This window comes from Kogia breviceps, chromosome 5 (assembly GCF_026419965.1).
Source record: "Kogia breviceps isolate mKogBre1 chromosome 5, mKogBre1 haplotype 1, whole genome shotgun sequence".
NCBI lineage: Eukaryota > Metazoa > Chordata > Mammalia > Artiodactyla > Physeteridae > Kogia > Kogia breviceps.
The window spans coordinates 33,273,006-33,294,654 of record NC_081314.1 but is presented as its reverse complement, the minus strand read 5'-3'; the positions used below and the strand labels follow the sequence as shown (position 1 = coordinate 33,294,654).

Here is a 21,649-nt window from a genome sequence, read left to right as displayed (position 1 = left end):
GGATGAGGCAGGCCTGGTGATTTCGCTATCACTTTAAAAAAATTGTATTTATTCCTATCTGAGTCCCAAACCTCTGGCTATAAAATGTGAATTTTGGCTCTTGATGAATGACAGAAGAAAGAGGCATATTTGATTTCGATGGAAATATATCATCTGAAAAAGAGAAAGGACCTTCTTACTCTTGAGATGTTGCTCTGAATTTGTCACTGGTAAGAATTATAAGCACCTGTACACAGGTGCAAGACAGTGAATGATGCATTCATCAAAAACTTCTATCAAACTGCAGTTTCCCCTATTACCAAATGGACATAACCATCTCCTGGCTATCAACTAGGGAAGAAAGAAGAGAAAGAAAAAAGTTAATTACCATACTGAGGTCTTTCTAGGTATTAGACACTTGGCAAGGTATTTTATAGAAAAGTTTCATTTTTAGGCTACTCAGAAGCCATGCAGGAATTTTTATGATTTTAGGCCTATTCTGATGTTAACTTTCCCAAGAAGTCACTCAGATGGTAAGTGATAAAACTTGGATTCATACTTTTGCCTGTTTACTCTAACATACTTTCTATGTCTCATTCACAATTTTATCTCTCGTCATGCCTTACATTGAGACTTATACACCGTAAGTTTTAATAAGTAAATGTGTGAGCTGCATGTAAAACATTTGCCATCAGCAATTGTGGGCACAGCCAAAGCTAAAGCATGCAATACATTTTTGATGGTTGTCATGCATTTTTGAATGTCATCTATGGAGATGCACTAACTGGACCCACTTTACAACTGGAAAATCAGCCCCTTTGTTATTTTATTTGTTTGTTCCTGCTCTTCTTTTTGTAAGTCTGTGTAGTATAACAGTAGCATAACTTATGAACTTTTCCTTATAACTTATGCTTTCCTGGGAAGTAAATATAATATTTTGAACAAGCTTTTCTATTCAAATCGAATATTTCATACTGACATATTGGGAAGAATAACAAATTTATATGCCAATTGTTAAATGATCATATGCTCACCCCTGTGAAAAGCAGAAAAATTATCACTGATAAGAGAGAAAGATTCCTTACTTCCTTCATTTTATGTATTTTTTATTTTATAGACTTTATAGTACATGATATATATATATGTGTTTAAAATTATCCTATTTGTTCAGTGCCCAAGAGAAATGGAATATAAAAATGATTATTAGTATTTAGTAGCAGAGCAAGTTAATTTACAGCAGAGTCTATGAAACACCATTTATTTAACAATTCTCCAGGATAATTTGGAAAATTTTTCTTATCATTTCATGAATTATCTACTTCTTCAGGATATTTTTTGGCAGTCTTGCAAAAGCCTTGTCTTAAGTCATTACACTTTCATTATAGTATACTTATCTAGTCAAATTCAATCTTAAAAAGCACTTTAAAAAGCTCGGATAACAATCCAGTTTAGCACTGATTGATATTATATACTAGATTTTCCCTAGAGCTTTCCCTTCAGTTGAGTTATAAACCTCTTAACGATGTTGACACTCTCAACTTCCCAACTTAAAAAAAATTGAAAGAAAAAGAAAAGAAAAATACTATTATACAGGCAATTAACAAATGCACAAATCTGTACTATGTAGTCAGGAGTTTAGTTCAGTCATTGTTCTGAAGTCAGTAATGATTGTATTTGAAACATTGATCACTTTGTTTAATATTGAAAACTGTGCTATTAAATTCTTGATAGAGAATATAATTTCTATGGGGGGAGGTTTGTCAACTGAGTAGGAAATATGTTTAATTTGAACTAATGTCTAGTAAATTTTTGCCTGCTAAAATTGGTTACTCTGGCAGCAAATTGTATTACTGGTCCAAAAATTCTGTTATACCTTCCTAAATGTCTATTTATAAAGGAACACTTAATGCTTTTATGAGTGTCAATCATTAAATAGTAAAAATAGCTATGACTACATGGGGGCATACTTTCTTTTCTGTAAGAAATCTGAGAATAAAAGTTTTAGATGAAGAAAGAGGAGAAGTTACAAATATCAGTAAAAATTCAAGATGATGCTTGGTTTACTTTGGTCATTTATCATTTAGATTTTTGCTCAATCCAACATTTTTACAGGGACTTCCAAGAAGTAGTTGAATTCTATTTAAATTTCAACCTATCTTTCTATCTTGATAGGTCTTCTGTTGTTTTGCCAATGAATAATGAAATATTCAAGAGGTAACGAGTAAAAGTCATAAAAGTAGAAGAAATCTTCAAACTCTCCACCAAATTCTTGAGGGAAGTATCTGGCTCAGTAACATAAAGTAATGCTTCTATTCCTGCAGATGGTTTCCTTATCAAAGGATTTGTTTAGTGAGTCAATTTGATGATAAATTCAAGCTTTTAATATCCTGGTTCTATGTATTTAAATGATTAGAAATGGGTAATACACATTTCAAAAAGGAAGTAACTCCTTTAAGTGGAGAATCTGGCTTGCATATCATTGGTGACCTTGGCCTCTTTATTAAAAAGGGCAAAAAATCCTGGACATACAAATTGCCACAAACATTTAAAACCTGAACATGTGAAAAATAAGCACAGGGGTGAAACCAACCTTCAAGGTCATGTGAAAGGGAGCTCTTTACTCACCACTGTGACGTTGAAAGCATACAGGAGATCAAAAGGCAGGGCAGCAATTAAATCAATGATGAACCAGGTTGTGACATAGTGGATGCAAATTGATCTTGCTTCAAAGATAACTTGGCCAGACTTGCTGACATAGGTTGTTCGAAAATTTAAAATAATATCTGCTTGAGAAAAACAAGGATAGAGAAAGAGGATTTAGGAGAAAGAGAGGAGAAGGAAAGAAGGAAAGACAAGGTAAGAAGAGAACATGGAAGGAAGACAGGCAGGTGGGCGGTGGGGGGAGGAAGGGAGGAAGAAAACTATATTAAATTAGACTAACAGTAACCTCTTAATGTACTTTAGATTGACAATATCCAAAATACTCTTCTTGACAGATCCAGCTCAACTCAACAAACAGGTATTGGAGAAGAGTGAAGAAAGTAGTATATTTTGAGCAGTAATACATTCCAGACTTTGGGCCACACGTTAACATAATTAAAATAAATAATAATAACAATAAAAACAATAGGCAACACTTACTGAATGCTCACTGTGTACCAGACATTGTCCTAAGAACTTAGCTTAGATTGTTTCACTTACTCAGAACATCTTCCACCACAGACGAGGATGTTAACATACCAGACCGTACATAGTACACAGTATTAGCAGAGGCAGAAACTAAGTCTCAGTGGGAAAAGTAACTCATCCATGATCATCTTGCCAACAGTGGCAGAGACGATTCTGAACACAAGTATAATTTGCAGTCCAGATTCTTTTTATTTATGTTTTATCCAGTAGTACTCTATTCCGTGTAAAAAAGTTTTACTAATCTCCGTATGTTTATGAAACTGATCCTTGCCCTGAAGGTGTTTGTATTCACAAAATATCAGAAGTTTCTTGTTTGGATTTCTAGGTTAAACTCCTCATTCCATTTAAATGGAAGATATAATCATTTTCAACCAATCCTTACATCATCCTTTTAATATATTTTTATTTTATGTTTATTTTATATTTGCATTTATTTTATATTTATATTATATTTTATTGTCTATTTATCAAACTTTTTACAATATATGACATCCTTGTGAGGGCTGGTCAAAAGACAAAGCCATAGACATGTGGACCATCTAGAGTTCAATCCTGCCGCCTATGAATAAACTTCTCAGATTCTGTCACATAGTTCCTGGGTTAAATATCATTAAAGCACTGGAAAAGGTTATCTTTTCTTTAATTTGTTTTAGAGTTGAGTATGACCAAGTTATGGGGAATTTTGGGATTGGTGCATACACGTAAGTGTGATGAAGGCTGATCATTTTCTGCACTGGCAACCCCAACAGAAACATATTTGTCTGTGGGACTTTGTTCTTAGGGAGTGTTGGATTCAGTGACAAGGATCAAAGGAAGGAATTTGGGAAGTAAGTACGCCAAAGAGAATAGGAATTCAAGGAGCTAGGAAACGAATACTAAGCTCTGAGTTACATAATTTTTTAATGAATTGGAGTATTCTTTAGAGCTAATGTAAACCCTTGCAAGTATGTGGAATCGTGTCACGTTAAGAACTTGTTGGTATCATGATGGTAATGATAACAATAATAATAATAACAATAACAATAATAATAATATGATAATAATAATAACAACAATAAAGATTACAATAATATGCACTTTATATTTGTAGATCATGTTTACTTTTCACATCACATTTGAAGGAGAATTCTAAGATGCTCCCCCCAGTCCCCTGCCACCACCCTCACTCTCCTCTGATCTCTTCCCCTTGGATAAGCGTGGATCTCCTGAGCATGATGAGATATGAAGGTGTGATCACATTACATCATAGGGGTAAAGCGAGATGATCTGTGTGGCCTGCCCTCATCAGGTGAGCCCTTTAAAGCAGACCTTTCTTCATCTGGTGTTAAGGGATTGGAAAGCAGTGAGGCATGCTCTTCCTGGCCTGGGAGGAAGCAACTGCATATTATGGGGAGGGCCATACGGTCGGGAATGGCAGGCAGCCTCTAATTGCTGAGAACGACCCCTCACTGACATCTCGCGAGAAACGGAGACCTTAGTCCCACAACCATAAAGAAATTTGCTCAACAGCCGCATGAAATTGGAAGAGAATCCTGGGCTCCAGGACGGACCACAAGCTGACACCTTGATTTCAACCTTCTGAGGCCCTGAGGAGAGACTTCAGCTAAGGTAGATCTGGACTTCTGACCTATAGAAACTATGAGATAATAAACGGGTATTGTTTTAAGCTGATGTGTTTGCGGTAATTGGCTATGCAGCAATAAAAAACTAATACAACATTTAGTAAGTCATCTGGTTCTCATTATAGCCTGTGAGATGAGATAATACAGGAATTCTGACAAAACAGATTACTATTACATTATTATAGATAACACATATGTTCTTAATATGAATGCAGTGCTGTTCTATGACCTTTATAATCATAATCTCATTGACTCCTTACAACAATGCTAAGAGGTAAGTATTTTTATTAATCCATTTTACAGATGAGAAAACTGAGGCAGAAAAGATATCAAGTGATCTGCCCAGGGTCACACATGATGAACTAAAGCTAAAGATTAAACCCCTCAGCTAGTTAGTGAAAGAGCAAGACCTGGATTCATGTCTCTTAAGTTCCAATTCTGTGCTTTGGGTTTTGGTGCCTCAACAGAGACCAGTCACATCTCAGATCTGGAAGCAAGTTCTAGGTGACTCAAAAAGAAAACATTAATTGTTCTAGACTATTGTGAATGATCTAACTTAGTAAGACAGTGTTATTAGAAGTCATTTTTGTCAAAAAATAAAAATATTAAAATACTTCCATTGTTAATACTGAGAATATGAAATGATGAAGCTAGTCGATAAGCCACTCACAAAGGATGAATATAATCCCAAGGTGATTTCCACTGCAGAGTAAAAATGCTATCATGGCAAAAAGTACCAATGCATCCCTGAAGTATGGCCACCAAAGGGGGCTGGGAGTTCAGGGGAATGTTGTGAAGTTGTTAGGGTAGCAGGTGACCTTTTCATTCTTTCTCTTTAACTTTCTAGACTCATATATTTGTGCATTAGCCAAGCAATTTAACAGCTTAGACCAGCAGCTGTTGAAATAAAGCAGTCGATAAGTAGTCCATTATCAAATTGAAGGAATAAATGCCTTTGTGTATTTACTAACTGATCACCAGGTTCTACCACAGATTCCACTGCCACCATCCACATACCTGGGGTGCTCTCCTGAATGGAGGAATGGAAGAAATTATTGATTGGTCTTTGGTTGATTGATACGGTAAACATTTTTAAAGCTATGTGGTTGACTAAAGAATAAAATAGAGGTGCAGACTTCTGAACAGAAAAGATATTTTCTTGGATGAGTCATTACAAAATATTAGTTCAGAAAGCTTTTTAAAAAATAATCTGTTACTCAACTGAGCTAATTGGATGAAAAGAAGATGTGCTTATTTTTAAGTTTAAAAAGAAGTAATGGTAAGACTTTTAAGCACAAAGAATGTTAACAGCAAAAGAATAAAAGCTATCTTTAAAATTTATGGATACAAATATATTTTTGAAGTACTTGAGTACTTTCAGGTTTATTTTCAGGGAAAAAACCTAGATATGTATTATATTCTAAGATTTCTAGGACTATGGTATCATATAAGGACTGTAGGTTTGAGTGAGTGATGAGTATTACTTTTATTTTTTAACTCTTAAAAATTTTATTGAAGTATAGTTGATTTACAATGTATTATTTTTATTTATTTATTTATTTTTAAAAACCTTTTATTCTGGGCTTCCCTGGTGGCGCAGTGGTTGAGAGTCCGCCTGCCGATGCATGGGACACGGGTTCGCGCCCCGGTCCGGGAAGATCCCACATGCCGTGGAGAGGCTGGGCCCGTGAGCCATGGCCGCTGAGCCTGCGCGTCCGGAGCCTGTGCTCCGCAACGGGAGAGGCCACGGCAGTGAGAGGCCCGCGTACCGCAAAAAAAAAAAAAAAAAAAAAAAAAAAAAAAAAAAAAATTAAAAAAAAAATTAAAAACCTTTTATTCTGTATTGGAGTATAGTTGATTAACAATGTTGTGTTAGTTTCAGGGGTAGGGCAAAGTGATTCAGTTATACCTATGCATGTAGCTATTCTTTTTCAAGTTCTTTTCCCATTTGGGTTATTACATAATTATTTTTAGATAGCTGATTTTTTTTAAAAACCTACTTTTGTCATACACATAATAATAGATATAGTTCTGTTGTACTTTGATTTACAAAACATATTTTCATGTTTATTAGTTTGTGTTGTTCCTATGCCAGCTCTCTCAGGTCAATATATGATTCAAATATCACTGACATTTTACTAATGACTCAGGAGATTTAATGAAATTGTTTAAAGTCATGAAGATAATAAGCAAGAGAGAAACAGGACATCTTTTGACAGGCAATTCCATTTTCTTTCCATTATCTTAAAGATTTACTGCACTTGCAAATATATTTTAGGGGCAATACCAATAGGTCAGTGCAGAGAAATATCTTTCCGATTTTAGCCCTTAGATTCAATTCAGCATTGGCAGCGCCCAGGTAAAAGAATATTAAATCAGGGTCACAGAATTGAATGTGGGGGAATGAACTGTCTTTGATTCTGGAAATACGAGGATTAAGCATCTGTCCAGGGAGAACTGAGAAATCACTCTGTGTCCTCGCCACTGATAAAGATGTGGTGGCAATGTAACTGTTCCCTTAACGGAAGGGCAGAAATGGGGAGCACACGTTCTTTCAGAGTGAGGGAAACACAGAATAAAATTAGATTGTGACGAGGGAAAAAAAGAACCTCCCAGATCTGGTGTTCCTCATAAAAGAACCACGGGGGAGAAGAGGAGATTCACCAACTATACTGGTTCCAGCCGCTCTTTACCCTGTAGTTGTCTCACTTCCCATAAAGTTTTACACCTTCAGTGAATTAACTCAGCGACTCATTCAAATGTTGCAGTAAGAATGTGGTCTCCTCCAGACCCTAACCCTAACCTTCCTAAAAGGCAGAAGTATGGTTTTCATTCTGAGATATCTAGAAAGTATGTTTTTCAACTTTATGTTGAAAAATACATGAAAATTCATTAATATAGAAATGTTTATATTTAATTTTTCTTGTTAATTCCATTTATTATCAACGTGCACAACTGTCTATAAGCACACATACACACAGTTTGAATCAGGAAAAATATTTCCGAAACTCTAACGAATTGAGTCATATGAATTTAGCACTTAGAAATGTTAATGCCTCACGTATGTGTGAATGCATAAGCAGTCTCTTGTGGCACATGGTGCTGGTATCATGTGAAATGAATAAACAAACAGGGTAATAGAGAATTAACATATATACATACATACATGTGATTTACAGAATTTCAAAAAATTGATCATAATATACCCCATCAAAATGAGGCAGACTATAATTGAATTCTTTTATGATTCAGAACATGCTGAATTATTTTGCAGGATAATCAGTTTACCTTGCTCTATTTAGGTTTTACACAAGCATGATGAAAATAAAGACAAATAATAGAGAGATAACTGTATGTGTTTTGTTCTCATAAGGTTAAGACGTCCAAAAACTAGTGTTTCATTTCTCACGCTCACTAAATGGTTATGTATGAGAACTAAAAGGCAAGAAGATTAAATCCAGTTTTTCCAGTTTGATTTCCTTGAGAACTATGTAATTAGAAAGTACAAAAAAAAAAAAAAAAGGTTAAATTTGATATGGCACAAATTAGTAGATTTCTGTATTGGCATGCATGCCAGATGGGAAATAATTTAAAAATAATATTGACTTACTTGTTAAAAAGTAAATTAAAATAGAATGGTGTGCGTGAGAGCATATGCACCAAATACAAATAATATCTTCATTGAGTCATTTCTTTACAATTTAATCAATATAGTACAGCGTGGGTGGAGAGAGATTTAACTAAACCAGCTGCCGACTAATATTCTAAAGATACCCAGTCTTTTTCCATTGCTTGTGAGACACTCCTCTGAACACAGTATGATGCCACAGCAAATTTGAGTTGCACGTGTGGGAAGAATGAATAACTGGGGGTTGATTAATGAAGAGGCTTGAGGGACTCAAAATCCTAAGAATGGCTGTAATTGATTACTGGATGAGATTTTCATACCACTTGATCCTTGCTCATCTTGTCAGTATTTGTCCCTCCTGCTTATCTTAAATGAGAAGTTTATGGAAAAGAAAGGGCAGCAGACAGAGGGAGAAGCAGCAGTTAAGAGCAATTGCCTGCAGAAGAATAGGTAAGGCTGAAAGAATGCAACCAGGTGGGTTGGGCGTGGTCGATACCCCATTGATTTCTGTTTTGTTCCAGGGTCACGTGGACTCTTACATCAGTTTTGACCAACATCAACATCAGATGGAGCAGCCCAGAAAAGTTCTTCCATTCTAACTTCTCTTTGAATGGAAGAACCCCATCCATGTCATGCTTCATAAGGATGTGGTCAACCAGGCCTTGAATGCTTCTGGCAATGGTGAGCCCTCTGCCTTTTGCAAGCGCTGTCTTAGTTTGAAGCATCCTTCTTACTTCCCTCAAATAGGTGTCTTCCTCCTTCTAACTCCCTCTCCTTGGTTCTCGTTTTGTCCTTAGCAGCAACACAGAATATGTTGTACCTTCCAACCCAAAAGCCCTTCTTATAAATACTTGAAATCAGGCACCACGGTCTTTCCATTCCCCAGGCTGTAGATCTCCATTTCTTTCAACTGTCTCTTGCTGATATGGTTTCCTCTTCTCAGACCTGATGCTTTTCGCTTGTTTGGTGGTTTTCACAGCAAAGTCTCATGGAAGATAGGGTTTGGGCTTTTGCCTCTTCCTTCCTTCCTCCCTTCTTTCTAGCTCTCTCTTCCTTCCCTTCCCTTCCTTCCTCCCTCTCTTTCTTCATTCCTCCCTCCCTCCCTCCCTCTCTCTCCTATTTTCAGGCTGAATTTTTATTCATTTTACATAGAGAGTTGCCCCATCAATTTTTATTTTGAAAAGAAATTTTCAGGTTTTTAACACAATAAAGAAAAGTAAAGAAAACCATTCACATAGTTGACTACTGTCCTTTTGGAAGTAAGGTACTGAAACAGTAGCAGACTATGCCATCCTCAAATATGCCACTTCAGAATAAGAATTATTTTGAGCTGAAGGCAACTGAGGAAGAGCAGAAGCCAGAAAAGCTCCCTGCCCTTTTCCTATTTGCCTAAAAGCAGGACATACATTTTCAAAAGTGTCCCTGCTCTCTCCTCTACCAGGAAAGACAAAAGTTAATCCCCAGATGTAGCCTGTCCAGTGGGAAGACAGTAGCAAATACTCAGCAGTGTTTGCAGAATTCTCATTATTCCACAGTCTCACCAACAGTCGACGATGTCACACTTAAAAATTTTGGCCAATTGGGTGGTAGTATAACGTTTCTAGTATATATTTAGAATTATTTTTTCTTTTAGTAATGCAGCCTTAGTAAACTGCTGGGGAATCTTAAAAAACAAAACAAAACAAAACTCTTGCATTACTATTAGTTAAAGTAAACCTTTGCCAAGTTAAATTCCCCAATGTTGGTTTTTTTGTACAGATTGGTCCCAATTGACTGCTTCTAATTTTCACTGGAAGATCTAAAGCATAGCTATAACTTTCAGCTTTGCAACATCCTTAAGTAAAGTACTATGAAAATATGTCAATTGAGGACCTGCTGTGCTCTTTGCCCTGTGCAGGGTTCTTGGCACTCTAAGATGGACAAGGCATCCAAAAGAAGCATGCCTCTGATGGGGACCATGGACTCCCGTTTTTATTATCTGAAGCCCCATCTGTGAATATGCTGGCAGGTCAAAGGACACAGCACACATTCCCAGCAGATCTCTAAGAAAACTCCCACTTATTGTCTATAACTATTTGTTTATACTGACTTTATACATTGCTTTTATTTTATTGTATAACGTTACCTTCTCAAAATACTTCCACATAACATGTACACTGGTATGTGTAAAAACTAACAATCTCGGCTCCATATAAATTATCCACTTTCAGGTGTTATGTAACTCTAAATTAGATATGGAATTTTGGAATTACTTGATCATTTTTAGTAAAAATAATTTAATGATTCAACATAAACTACTGAAAAACCATGATTTATGCATACACTTCTTAATTATGGAAACTCTTTTGGAATACTTATCCTGTTTATAGTTGTAGTTTTTGAGTGGTAAAATTACCAAATTTAACTCCAATAGAAAACATAAGGACTATAACATCTATAATGTTCAGTCATGAAATTTAAAAAAATAATAATTAAAGTGTATTACTTTCATATGAAGTAAATATTAGTTATCCAAGTAACAAAACTTAGAATTAATGAAGACTAAGATAGACAACAAAAGATGTGCTAATGAGAGACCTTCAAGATGGCAGAAGAGTAAGACGTGGAGATCACCTTCCTCCTCATAAATACATCAGAAATACAACTACATGTGGAACAACTCCTACAGAACACCTATTGAACGCTGGCAGAAGACCTCAGACTTCCCCAAAGTCAAGAAACTCTCAAGTACCTGGCGATGTGGCTGACAGGGTCTTGGTGCTCCAGCTGGTGTCAGGTCTGTGCCTCTGAGGTGGGAGATCTGAGTTCAGGACATTGGCCCACCAGATACTTCCTGACTCTACATAATATCAAATAGTGAAAGCTCTCACAGAGATCTCCATCTCAACGCTAAGACCCAGCGCCACTCAACGACCAGCAAGCTACAGTGCTGGACACCCTATGCCAAACAACTACCAACACAGGAACACAACCCCAACCATTAGAAGAGAGGCTGCCTAAAATCATAATAAGGTCAGAGACACCCCCAAACACACCACTGGACACGGCCCTGCCCACCAGAAAGACAAGATCCAGCCTCATGCAGCAGAACACAGGCACTAGTCCCCTCCAAATGAAGCCTACACAACCTGTTGAACCAACCTTAGCCTCTGGGGGCAGACACCAAAAACAACGGGAACTACAAACCTGCAGTCTGCAAAAAGGAAACCCCAAACACAGTAAGTTAAGCAAAATGAGAAGACAGAGAAGCACACAGCTGATGAAGGAGAAAGGTAAAAACTTACCAGACCAAACAAATGAAGAGGAAATAAGCAGTCTAACTGAAAAATAATTCAGAGTAATGACACTAAAGATGATCCATAATCTTGGAAATAGAATGGAGAAAATAAAAGAAACATTTAACAAGGAACTAGAAGAACTAAAGAGCAAATAAACAATGATTAACAACACAATATATGAAACTAAAAATTCATTAGAAGGAATCAATAGTAGAATAACGGAGGCAGAAGAATGGAGAAGTGACTTGGAAGATAAAATAGTGGAACTACTGCAGAGTAGAATAAAGAAAAAAGAAGGAAAAGAATTGAGGACAGTCTCAGAGAGCTCTCGGACAACATTAAACACACCAACATTCTAATTATAAGGGTCCCAGAAGAAGAAGAGAAAAAGAAAGGGACTGAGAAAATATTTGAAGAGATTATAGTTGAAAACTTCCCTAATATGGGAAAGGAAAGAGTCAATCAACTCCAGGAAGCACAGAGAGTTCCATACAGGATAAATCCAAGGAGAAACATGCAAAGACACATATTAATCAAACTATGAAAAATTAAATACAAAGAAAAAATATTAAAAGCGTCAAGGGAAAAACAACAAATAACATACAAGGGAATCCCCCTAAGGTTAACAGCTGATCTTTCAGCAGAAACTCTGCAAATGAGAAGGCAGTGGCAGGACATATTTAAAGGGATGAAAGGGAAAAACCTACAATGAAGATTACTCTACCCAGCAAGGATCTCATTCAGATTTGATGGAGAAATTAAAACTTTTACAGAAAAGCAAAAGCTAAGAGAATTCAGCACCACCAAACCAGCTTTACAACAAATGCTAAAGGAACTTCTCTAGGCAGGAAACACAAGAGAAGGAAAAGATCTATAATAACAACCCCCCCCCCCAAATTACGAAAATGGTAATAGTAATATACATATTGATAATTACCTTAAATGCAAATGGATTAAATGCTCCAACCAAAACACATAGACTGGCTGAATGGATCCAAAAACAAGACCCGTATGTATGCTGTCTACAAGAGACCCACTTCAGACCTAGGGACACATACAGCCTGAAAGTGAGGGGATGGAAAAAGATATTCTATGCAAATGGAAATCAAAGGAAAGCTGTAGTAGCAACTCTCATATCAGACAAAATAGACTTTAAAATAAAGACTATTACAAGAGACAAAGAAGGACACTACTTAATAATCAAGGGATCAATCTAAGAAGAAGATATAACTATTGTAAATATTTATGCACCCAACATAAGAGCACCTCAATACATAAGGCAAATACTAACAGCCATAAAAAGGGAAAGTGACAGTAACACTATCATTGTAGGGGACTTTAACACCCCACTTTCAGCAATGGACAGATCATCCAAAATGAAAATAAATAAGGAAACACAAGCTTTAAATGACACATTAAACAAGATGGACTTAAATGATATTTATAGGACATTCCATCCAAAAACAACAGAATACACTTTCTTCTCAAGTGCTCATGGAACATTCTGCAGGATAAATCGTATCCTGGGTCACAAATCAAGCCTTGGTAAACTTAAGAAAACTGAAATAATATCAAGTATGTTTTCCAACCACAACGCTATGAGTCTAGATATCAATTACAGGGAAAAATCTGTAAAAAATACAAACACATGGAGGCTAAACAATACACTACTTAATAACCAGAGATCACTGAAGAAATCAAAGAGGAAATAAAAAAATACCTAGAGACAAATGACAATGAAAACACGACAACACAAAATCTATGGGATGCAGCAAAAGCAGTTCTAAGAGGGAAGTTTATAGCAATACAATCCTACCTCAAGAAACAAGAAACATCTCAAATAAACAAACCTAAACTTACAGCTAAACCAATTAGAGAAAGAAGAACAAAAAAACCCCAAAGTTAGCAAGGGAAAGAAATCATAAAGATCAGAACAGAAATAAATGAAAAAGAAATGAAGGAAACAATAGCAAAGCTCCATAAAACTAAAAGGTGGTTCTTTGAGGAGATAAACAAAATTGATAAACCATTAGCCAGACTCATCAAGAAAAAAAGGGAGAAGACTCAAATCAATAGAATTAGAAATGAACAAGAAGTAACAACGGACACTAAAGAAATACAAAGGATCATGAGAGATTACTGCAAGCAACTATATGCCAATAAACTGGACAACCTGGAAGAAATGGACAAATTCTTAGAAAAGCACAACCTTCTGAGATGCAACCAGGAAAAAATAGAAAATATAAACAGATCAATCATAAGCACTGAAATTGAGACTGTGATTAAAATTTTTCCAACAAAGAAAAGCTCAGCACCAGATGGCTTCACGGGAGAATTCTATCAAATATCTAGAGAAGAGCTAACACCTATCCTTCTCAAACTCATCATCCAAAATATAGCAGAGGGAGGAACACTCCCACACTCATTCTACAAAGTCACAATCACCCTGATACCAAAACCAGAGAAAGATGTCACAAAGAAAGAAAACTACAGGCCAATATCACTGATGAACATAGATGCAAAAATCCTCAACAAAATACTAGCAAACAGAATCCAACAGCACATTAAAAGGATCATACACTATGATCAAGTGGCGTTTACCCTAGGAATGCAAGGATTCTTCAATATATGCAAATCAATCAATGTGATACACCATTTTAACAAATTGAAGGAGAAAACCCATATGATCATCTCAATAGATGCTGAGAAAGCTTTCGACAAAATTAAACACCCATTTATGATAAAAACTCTCCAGAAGGTAGGCATAGAGGGAACTTACCTCAACATAATAAAGGTCATATATGACAAACCCACAGCCAACATCATTCTCAATGGTAAAAAACTGAAACCATTTTCACCAAGCTCAGGAACAAGATAAGGTTGTCCACTCGCACCACTATTATTCAACATAGTTTTGGAAGTTTCAGCCACAGCAATCAGAGAAGAAAAAGAAATAAAAGAAATCCAAATTGGAAAAGAAGTAAAGCTGTCACTGTTTGCAGATGACATGATACTATTCACAGGGAATCCTAAAGATGCCATCAGAAAACTACTAGAGCTAATCAATGAATTTGGTAAAGTAGCAGGATACAAAATTAATGCACAGAAATCTCTTTCATTCCTATACACTAATGATGAAAAATCTGAAAGAGAATTTAAGGAAACACTCCCATTTAGCATTGCAACAAAAAGAATAAAATACCTAGGAATAAAATTACCTTAGTAGACAAAAGACCTGTATGCAGAAAACTATAAGACACTGATGAAAGAAATTAAAGATGATAGAAACAGATGGAGAGATACACCATGTTCTTGGATCGGAAGGATCAACATTGTGAAAATGACTATACTATGCAAAGCAATCTACAGATTCAATGCAGTCCCTCTCAAACTACCAATGGCATTTTCCACAGAGCTAGAACAAAAAATTTCACAATTTGTATGGTAACACAAAAGACCCTGAATAGCCAAAGCAATCTTGAGAAAGGAAAATGGAGCTGGAGGAATCAGGCTCCTGGACTTCAGACTGCACTACGAAGCTACAGTAATCAAGACAGTATGGTAGTGGCACAAAAACAGAAATAGAGATCAATGGAACAGGATAGAAAGCCCAGTGATAAACCCATGCACATATGGTCGCCTTATTTTTGATAAAGGAGGCAAGCATATACAATGGAGAAAAGACATCTTCTTCAATAAGTGGTGCTGGGAAAACTGGACAGCTACATGTAAAAGAATGAAATTAGAACACCTCCTAACACCATACACAAAAATAAACTCAAAATGGATTAAAGACCTAAATGTAAGGTCAGACACTCTAAAACTCTTAGAGGAAAACATCATCAGAACACTCTATGACATTAATGACAGCAAGATACTTTTTACCCACATCCTAGAGAAATGGAAATAAAACCAAAAATAAACAAATGGGACCTAATGAAACTTAAAAGCTTTTGCACAGCAAAGGAAACCATAAACAAGATGAAAAGACAACCCTCAGAATGGGAGAAAATATTAGCAAATGAAGCAACTGACAAAGGTTTAACCTCCAAAATTTACAAGCAGCTCATGCAGCTCAGTATCAAAGAACACAAACAACCCAATCCAAAAATGGGCAGAAAATCTAAATAGACATTTCTCCAAACAAGATATACAGATTGCTAACAAATACATGAAAGAATGTTCAACATCACTAATCATTAGAGAAATGCAAATTAAAACTACAATGAGGTATCAACTCACACCAGTCAGAATGGCCATCATCAAAAAATCTACAGATAATAAATGTTGGAGAGGGTGTGGAGAAAAGGGAAGCCTCTTGCACTGTTCGTGGGAATGTAAACTGATATAGCCACTATGGAGAACAGTATGGAGGTTCCTTAAAAAACTAAAAATATAACTACCATAAGACCCAGTAATCTCACCACTGGGCATATACCCCAAGAAAACCATAATTCAAAAAGAGTCATATACCACAATGTTCATTTCAGTTCTATTTACAATAGCCAGGACATGGAAGCCATCTAAGTGTCCATCGACAGATGAATGGATAAAGAAGCTGTGGCACATGTATACAATGGAATATTACTCAGCCATAAAAAGAAATGAAATTGAGTTATTTGTAGTGAGGTGGATGGATCTAGAGTGTGTCATATAGAGTGAAGTAAGACAGAAAGAGAAAAAGAAATATCATATGCCAACACATATATATATGGCATCTAAAAAAAAAAAAGAAAAGTTTCTGATGAACCTAGGGGCATGACAGGAATAAAGATGCAGACGTAGAGAATAGACTTGAGGAGATGGGGAGGGGGAAGGGTAAGGTGGGATGAAGTGAAAGTGGCATGGACTTATATACAGTACGAAATGTAAAATAGATAGCTAGTGGGAAGCAGCCACATAGCACAGGGAGATCAGCTCCTTGTTTTGTGACCACCTAGAGGGGTGGGATAGGGAGGGTGGGAGGGAGACGCAAGAGGGAGGAGATATGGGGATATATGTATATGTATAGATGAGTCACTTTGTTATACAGCAGAAACTAACACACCATTGTAAAGCAATTATACTCCAATAAAGACATTAAAAAAGTGTTAATATAATTAGTGTTTGTCCCAGTGTGAAATCCAGCACATATATCCTCATTAGAGAGAAAAATTTTAGATTAAATAATGAGAGATTTTTATAGTTGCATAACATTTTACATTTTAATTAGAACTTTCATATTCATTTTCATATTTGAGGAAAAGAATATCCTTAATATTTGTGATAGTCTTTAGTGCTATTTGCCAAATCTTTCTGGCTTTCGACCTCTTGGTATGATTATATTTCCCACCACCTGAAGAGATTAAGCATGTCTCTGTGACTTGTTTTAGCTAAAATTGTGAGAGCAGGAGTATCCTGAAGCACTTCTGGGCAAAGTTTTGGGAGCTTGTATGCAATTCATCACATTTTCTTCCCCCTGCCTTGATGATCACAGAAGCACGTGACAAGATGGGGCCTCTAACAGCCTGGGATTCCGAGTGACTACAGAGCTCAGAGCTCACAGCTGATTCACAACAAGCACTTAGTATGAGGGAGGCACAAACCTTCGAGAGTTTGAGCTTGCTTGTTACCACAGAAAACCCTTGCCCATCCTGACAGACATTCTTAAAAGGCTATAGAGAAGAGTGGCTCACAGTGAGAATTTGGAATCAGGGTCCCAGGTTGTAGACCACTGAGCAGGTATTAGTTGTCTTTGCTGTTATTCCTACCAGTAGTGCTACTGCCGTTCTATAGGCTTCAAAAACTGAGAAACAGGGACCATGAATGACTTATCTAAGGTTGCCTGATGTATTCATACTATTATTTTTATTGTTACTTTATAGACAGATAATTATGGCACAAATACTATAATGATGTTAAAATGACAATAAAATAATAACAAAAATGATAACGGGTAAATTTATTAAATTCTTGCTATGTGACAGGTCTTAAGTACATATATTAACTATTTTGAAATTTACATAATTTTTAGAGTCCTAAAAACTATAGCATTTTGACTGTGGGTTGCCATATGTTCAATTATTCAACATATTTAAAAATGTCTTATTTCAAGAATTACATATATACTGTAAAGTATACTGGTGTTAAATGGATGGCTTGATGAATTTTCCCAAAGTTGACCATCTTTGCCATCAACATGGATAGAAATACAACTAGGACCAGAACCCTAGAAGACTTCCATGATCCCATCCAGTCATTAATCCCTCCCAAAGTCACTGTTGTCCCAATTATCATAGAATAGTTTTGCTTAATTAGTTGGGAACTCTGTATAAAAGGAATCATATAGTAGGTACTCTTGTATATAAATTCTTTCACTAGACACTGCATATGTGATTTGCATCAGTTTGGTACCATGGTACCATGTTTACTTGTTTACTGTTTTTTATTGCTCTATAGAATTTCATTGTATAACTATAAAGAAATTCATTTATTAATTTTATTATTGCTGAAAATTTGATTTGGGTTGTTTCTAATTTGGGCTATTACAGTTAATGCTCTTAGAAATAAATACATGCATACATATATACATAAATACATAAATATGTATGTGTATGCATGCACACAATACCTATACCTTTCCTTGTACAAGTATAGGTGTGTCTGTTGATTCTATGAGTCAAATTTCTGGGTCATAAAGTAATTATATATTTTACTTTAGTATGGTGGCAAAAAGTTTAACAGAGATTGTACTAATTTACATTTTTACATACAGTGTATGAAATTTCAGGTTGCTCCATATCTTCCCACTACCTTGGCAATAATTTGTATTTTTTTTTTTGCCATTCTAGTGGTGGTGAAATTATTTTCATTTTCCTCATGATATTGAGCACATACTAAGTGCACATTTGAGTATCCTCTTTCATGAAGTTTTGGTACAGGACTTTTATCTTCTGAAATATGTTTCCCTCCCTTTTCTTTTACTGATCTGTAGGAATTGTTATTATATGTCCTGATTATGAATTGTGTTCTGTTTAAGTAATCGATGCCTTTGCCAAGGTAATTAAGATATTCTACTTGATGTCTTCTAGGAGTGTTATTTTTTAACTTTCACATTTTGTCTACAATCCATCTGCAATTGATTTTGTATATATTTTCCCGGTGGAAAATATATTCAACTGACCCAGCACCATTTTAGAAAACATTATCATTTCCAAAGCATTTCAGTGACATTTTTGTCATAAATCAGGAGATCATATATGTGCAGATCTGTTTCTGGTCTGTATATTTTGCTCCAATGACCTGCCTATCTGTTAGATCCTAGCTTTTCCAGTAGAGTCAGACACAGATATGTTCAAGCTATATTTTAAGGACTCTCAATAGCATTCAAAATATGACTAATATATTTGACTTTTAAAGCATAAGTTGAGTAGTCACAAATCTGAAGTTACACTAATGGCTTTTTATTTGAAGTATTTGAATTTTAAATATCAAATGGGAAGTATTTGAAATAATGGAACCATGCCTGATGATGAGAAAAATAGATTCTCAAGCACATGATGATTTCATAGTTATTTTTAGGAATGCCATCAATAGAAATTACATTTGTGTTATGCCGGAATTGCTTTTCCACTTGTGGTTTCCATAATTCAGTCTATTTTTAGTCATAGTGAAGAGTAAAATCACAAAAAGATCAATACTATCAAGCCACACCCATCTGCTTTCAGTAATGTATGAGTAGGCCCAGGCAAAAATGCCAAAGTTCCGGCACCGAGTAATTCTTTGCTCTTGTCCTGTTATATTCCAGGTCACTGAAATCAAAGGGAAAGCTGGAAAGTACAATGGTGTCTGTTTCATTAATTCTCCCTCAGGGCTGTTTGAGTACAGAGTGTAGCCCAACTGAAAGCAGCTCTTTTGCCCCTTTCCTGTTTGCTCATTTCTCTTCCCCTCTAACCTTAAAAGAACCTAATTATAGAAAAAAGATCACTAGGCAATTGAACCTAACTCCTGACCTATGCTCTTCTGAATGCACACCATGCCTTGCCTAACCTGTTGATTCTTTTCCTAGATAAAAAGAAGAACGAAGAATTAAGCAGTTAAAGAATGACTAGCTCTCTATCCTCAACAGCCCACTTAGCAATCCTGCAGGTGGATCACATAGGCAAGATAACATCTGAAGAGACTCATCTAGTTTGCACCCGATGGAGAATGATGCAGAACCCAACATCCTGACTTGATTCACTGAGATCATGCTCCCTTTAAAAATTGTCCTGGCCGAGCAGAATGCTCAGAGTTGGTCTCGGGACATGAGTCCACCTTTGCCCCAGAGGATGCAGCTGGTTACAGTCAGTCAGGACAGAAGCTGTGCTTCAGGGGTCTAACTATGGTTTGGAAATATACAGTGTCAACAGGGCTACCAAATAGAGCTGGAGCCTTAAAAGAAATGAGTCTACAGTTATTTTATTTGTTCATATTTCACACCGAAAGCTTTTTTACATACTTACAAAGTTTATCCTTTAAACTTATTGTATGGTATTTCTGGAGGGAAGGGAAGAAACTGCTCCTGTTTCTGTTTCTATAATGAAAATATCGTCTCCAGAGTTTCTTAGTGATATTCCAGAGAGAACAAAACATAACTCTCAAAACCCACGAATGCTATGTTTTTCTACTTATTATATTTTCCACTTATTTTAATTACTTATTTCTACTTGTTTTCTACTTATAGGGTTGTGGGGTTTGGTGTAAAAATGAATAAAATTTTACAAAAACACATCTATTTGTTAAAAGTGATCTCATGTACTCAGGAAAGGTCTTGCCCTCAAATTAACCTTTTATTATACTGAGATTGTTTTACTACTATTTTTCTAGCAATATCGGCAAACCACATGTCTTTATTGGGGCTAGTGTAAGAAGGTCCTACAAAATTCAGGTTACTCAATACTGAACACTGCCACAAACTTAAACCTAAGGTTTTATTCTGAGAAGTTGTCTTTTTGAGGCATCACTCAAACAACTGAGTAATGCAAATGTGGTATTTGGCTGTCACTAGCATGTTACTAGACTTTGAGTGGTTTTGATTATTTCTATTACCCAAGCTGATGCTGTTTGCTGTTTTAGCATTTGAATGCCCAGTAGTACTGATGCTCTTTTGAACATATTTAAATAGAAGCAGGAATGCACCCTTTGCTATTAGGGAGATTCAAACACAGCTGACCCTCAACTTGCTTCTAGATTGCTATTGGCCATGCCTTCTGTATATTTCAATTGTTATCAGACTTTTCACTTTTTTGGCAAGTTCAGATTTTCAACCTGTCATGAAAATACATCTCTTGATGATAAGAATTCATTTATAATATCTTAATAAAGATGTCCAAGACATGGGCTGATCTGTTCAAATATCATGCTCTACTAGCTGTTCACTATTCTTCCCCCTATTTTTCTTTTATGCGGTAACTTTAATGAGCATGTAAATTATTACCTTTGCTTATTAGTAGACCTCACCACTTGGGAAGAACTGGCTTGGTGTCTTGTAATACACGCCATTTGAAATGCATTCAAAACATGTAACAGCAAAGCTCTTAATAAATGACTGTGGAGAAATAGCATATATATTTATTTTTCAGGTAGAAAATTTGCATATTATGTTGATATTAGGATCTGAGCTCAGTAAGTAAAGGGTCATTTGCATAGAGTCAAAATTACACCCAAAGGAATGTGAGACACACTTAAAATAGGTCATTGCCTCTAATATTTAACATAGGCCCTTGCTTTTCTTCGCTCTTGTTCCCTCAATCTAAAAGCCCTTTAATGCACCTATAGGGTATAATGCAAAATACAGCTGTTCACCAAAATTCATATTCCCCTTTCTCCAGAGTTATAGAATTGTAGCTGGATGACATTCTGAGGTCCCTTTGCAACTAGTGTGGTCACATAGCTAAGCTCTTGTAAACAGAAGAGTTGTGTGCAAATTTTAT

General features: G+C 35.9%; 1 protein-coding gene across 1 annotated transcript in view; it reads right to left on the bottom strand.

Moving 5' to 3' along the window:
• KCNH8 (potassium voltage-gated channel subfamily H member 8) overlaps positions 1 to 21,649 on the bottom strand; it is a 413,967-nt gene that overhangs the window by 137,007 nt on the left and 255,311 nt on the right. Inside the window, exon 6 of the mRNA XM_059064162.2 lies at positions 2,605 to 2,762. Coding sequence (XP_058920145.1) covers positions 2,605 to 2,762 — 158 coding nt within the window. The remainder of the gene's footprint in view (positions 1 to 2,604; positions 2,763 to 21,649) is intronic.